Raw genomic sequence first — 4,120 nt, 5'->3', positions numbered from 1 at the left:
TGTATCCGATGTTGTTTGAGGATGTTCCATCTTGTACACACATGATTGAACATGACATCGACGTAGGGGATGCAAAACCGATAAAACAACGGTTTTATCGAGTCAGCCCAGAGGAGCGTACGTTTTTAGATTCTGAAATTGATTATATGTTGAAAAATGGCATCGCTGAACCGTCGTCGTTAAGCTGGGCGTCGCCTTTTAATAACCCTTAAAAGGTTATTGGCAGGTCCCTTTGTCTCCAAGGGCATGAGAAATCGCAGCGTTCATCACTCCAACTGGGCTGCATTCATATTCAGTCATACCTTTTGGGTTGCGAAACGCACCTGCGACGTTCCAACATTGGATGAACATGGTTTTTGGTAATTTGGAAGGATGTGTAGTGTATTTGGATGACGTTGTCATTTACTCTGACTAGTGGTCTTCCCACTTGAAACGAATAAAAGCACTGTTTGACAAACAAATTAAACTGACAGAAAACATGCTGCCAGGATAACTTAAGGAATGTTAAAGGAAATCTACAACAATGCAAAAGCTGACATAGCACCTCTGGTGCCAGGGGATTAAAGTCCACAGACTATCAGGATGGGCTGGGTTTTATAGGCAGGGGAACAGTGGGCAGGTGTCTCTAATCTCCTCATCACCTCACCTCACCTCCAGCTCCAACCAACCAGGGGCCAGGAACACTGAAAGACACCGGCACAGCGAAGCACCAAACGGCATACGAGCCCTGGAAGAGACCCTGGGGCCGACACACTCAGGTGACTTCTTGTGTCAACAGTTTTTTACTTTCACTTTGTCCCGTTGTGTCTCAGATGTTTCCTCCAGGTTAAACTTTTGGTAAGTGACCCTTTTCAGTTCTGAATGACTCTCAGCTGATCTCATGTTAGTTTCATCAAACTGTGAAAAGCTGTTTGTGTTGAAGAGTTTAGCTCTGTGCTAACAGTTAGCTGTTAGCCACCGTGTTCAGCATCACCAGCTGCTCTAACTTCAGCTAACCATGCTAACCATGCTAACTATGCTAACCATGCTAACCATGCTAACTATGCTAACCCTGCTAACCCTGCTAACCATGCTAACTATGCTAACAATGCTAACCCTGCTAACCCTGCTAACCATGCTAACTATGCTAACAATGCTAACAATGCTAACCATGCTAACCATGCTAACCATCATGGAGATCAATATATAGTAATCAAATGAGAAGCAGAGAGACAGGACTGAAGGTTCTCTGTTAGTGTGATGACAATAAGTGACACATTAAACATGACTGACTCTCACTGATTATTCATGTTTCAAACTCATGACAGGATGTAAAGCAGTCTAAAGTTCATTCTTTACTGCAGTAAAAGTACAAATACAACACTGTCAAAGTACTTTGTTAGTAAGAGTTAAAGCTCTGCTTTGAAAACGTCACTCAGGTAAAAGTACACAAGTATTATCAGCTAAATGTACTTAAAGGGAGATTTTGATCTCATGATCTGCTATGTAAAGATATTAGTGGAGTGATGGCGTCCTGAGCAGAGAATGAAGGAGGAAGAAGTCATGTGATGGGGGGGGCATTTAGTTCTGGTCTGAGATGCTGGTGCTCTAGTGCGACATCTAGTGGCTCTGAATGTCATCTACAGAACCTTTAACGGATCAGCAGGAACTGAGAGTGTTGTACTATAATACATGATATGAAGACATTATTATTACTGATGCATTCAGGTGTAAACTGCATTTCACTGTTTGAACTGTTTTATAGAATAATAATAATAATACATTTATTTATGTAGCACTTTTAAACACAGATGTTATGAAGTGTTAAAACAGAACACTACTAATGAACGAGTAAAGTGGTCAAATATATATATATATATATATATATATATATATATATATATATATATATATTAGGGCTGTCAATGTATTAAAATAGTGAATGCTGATTAATGTCAGATTGATGACAGGTGTTTTCTCTGTTCTAAATGTCCAGAGTGCATCTCTCCCAGCAGGGTGGACTCTGCTATGGATCAGTGTGAGGAGGGAGTCCCCCCCTCTAAAACCACTCAGAGCAAAACTCAGAGGTGAGATGACCATCTCTAACTGTCCACCATCATTATTCACTCACTGTCACACACTCAACTACTCTATATGGTTATAATATTAACTACTAACTATTGAATGTTATAATATTAACTACTGAATGTTATAATATTAACTACTAACTACTGAATGTTATAATATTAACTACTGAATGTTATAATATTAACTACTAACTACTGAATGTTATAATATTAACTACTGAATGGTTATAATATTAATTACTGAATGTTATAATATTAACTACTAACTACTGAATGTTATAATATTAACTACTGAATGTTATAATATTAACTACTAACTTTATTAATGAACAAAGAGTCAACAACTGATTAGTCAACTAATCAACTGAGAGGAGACGGTTTCTTTCTTCAGATGAAGTTTTGATGAACAGGAGAACGTTACTCATCACTGTCTCTGTTTGTGTCAGGATGCAGCGACAGAAACCAGACTCTCCTGGACCAGATCCTGGATCTGAATCTGGACCTGAACCCAGCTGTGTGTCCATGAAGAGTGACTGGTCTATGGATTTCCCTATCGTCTTTAAAGCTGGAGAAGCTGCTGATGGAAGGTAATAACACTGGGAATGCTGATTCAGCATTCCCAGTATTGATCTTCTAAGGTTTATTCATCTTCTTCAACTTCAACTATTTCTTCCGTACGTTTTTTGGCCTTTAACTAGTCCTGCATACTTTCAGCTACAGAAACCGTTCAGCTATCAAAATATTCAGCTCTTTAAGGACATTAGTGCTATATCTTGACTTGTTTTCAACTATTTATACTTTTTAAAAATATTAAGCTTTTTCAACATTTCTTTTTACAATGTAACTCAATGGAGAAAATCTTCAAATCCTCTTAAAACCTACTCCACTTTGAAATGCTACTGCTTCCGCATACTTTCAGCTACAGACTTCATTTAAACTTTAAACGGGTTACAAGTCTTTGAACTGTTTAAGCTATGATTCAGCTTTTTGATAACTTTTACAGTTTTTAATTTATCGCAGTTTACGTTTTATGAAATTTTCAGACCATTTCAGATTTTATAATGGGTGTGTATTGCGTGGGTCGTTAAAAGCTAGAGAGCGTGACATCATCGCTAGAGTGGAGCAGAGCTTAAAAATCTTTTAAAAATTATCCGAACAAATTGCTACCTAGCCACACTTTCCACTCCTCATACATAATTAATACATCAAAACGTAGGTATTGTTGTTTTCTTTCAGATGATGTGCTCATTTAAGCAATAGGTCTTACAGTTTGGGATTTATCTCCTTCAAAGCACCAAGAGATCCCTTCCTCTCTCTCATCCGCTGCAATGTTAATTCATCTCTAAAAGTCTGGAACAAAAACTCAACTGTGGAGATTTTTTAAACTGCCAGTTCTCAGTCATTTTTAACTTTATCCACACAAATGACACGTCTACATCTTTATCAAAGTCTTGAGGTGCTCAAACTGAAGAGATTTCAGCTATACAACGTATAGTTTTTAACTGAGGGAGTCTTTTTCAGGTAGTACCTTCTCTGTGTTTTCACCAGTCATTCCCAACCATGACTCAGCACTTTCAGACACAAACAGGTGTTTCTGATTGGCTGATTAGAGCTCCATCAGTCTCTGCCTGTCTCTGATTGGCTGATTAGAGCTCCATCAGTCTCTGCCTGTCTCTGATTGGCTGATTAGAGCTCCATCAGTCTCTGCCTGTCTCTGATTGGCTGATTAGAGCTCCATCAGTCTCTGCCTGTCTCTGATTGGTGCATTGCTCTTAAGCTCTTTTTAACTGTACAAGTTTAATTTCTATTTAAGCCTATCCAGTTACTGTCTGTCTGATCAGTCTCTGCCTCTCTGATTTAAAAGTACTTCTGTCTCTCTCACACACACACACACACACACACACACACACACACACACACAGAAGGTAACTGTATCTTAACAGGGAACTCAAAATAAAAATCTCTATAGAGTAACTCTATCTACTATATTTTGTCTAACGACTTACAGTTTTAAAAGTTCTAGCTGCTGCTACTACTACTACTACCACTACTAC

General features: G+C 38.4%; 1 protein-coding gene across 3 annotated transcripts in view; it reads left to right on the top strand.

The window, feature by feature from the left end:
- Window positions 1-222: 222 nt before the first annotated feature.
- The window catches only part of LOC141771037 (protein NLRC3-like), a 30,325-nt gene continuing 26,427 nt past the window's right edge, over window positions 223-4,120 (top strand). For 2 of the 3 annotated variants that reach the window (XM_074640923.1, XM_074640924.1), the window contains exons 1-4: window positions 223-359; window positions 658-837; window positions 1,992-2,066; window positions 2,513-2,653. In XM_074640923.1, the coding sequence (XP_074497024.1) occupies window positions 247-359; window positions 658-837; window positions 1,992-2,066; window positions 2,513-2,653 (509 nt within the window). In that variant the 5' untranslated portion in view covers window positions 223-246. Of the gene's footprint in view, window positions 360-590; window positions 838-1,975; window positions 2,067-2,512; window positions 2,654-4,120 lie in introns of those variants that run through there. The other variant, XM_074640925.1, reaches the window with a different exon arrangement.

This window comes from Sebastes fasciatus, chromosome 7 (assembly GCF_043250625.1).
Source record: "Sebastes fasciatus isolate fSebFas1 chromosome 7, fSebFas1.pri, whole genome shotgun sequence".
In the NCBI taxonomy this organism is placed as follows: domain Eukaryota; kingdom Metazoa; phylum Chordata; class Actinopteri; order Perciformes; family Sebastidae; genus Sebastes; species Sebastes fasciatus.
Note: the sequence above shows the minus strand (reverse complement) of the source record. Positions and strands in the feature narration are given on the sequence as shown.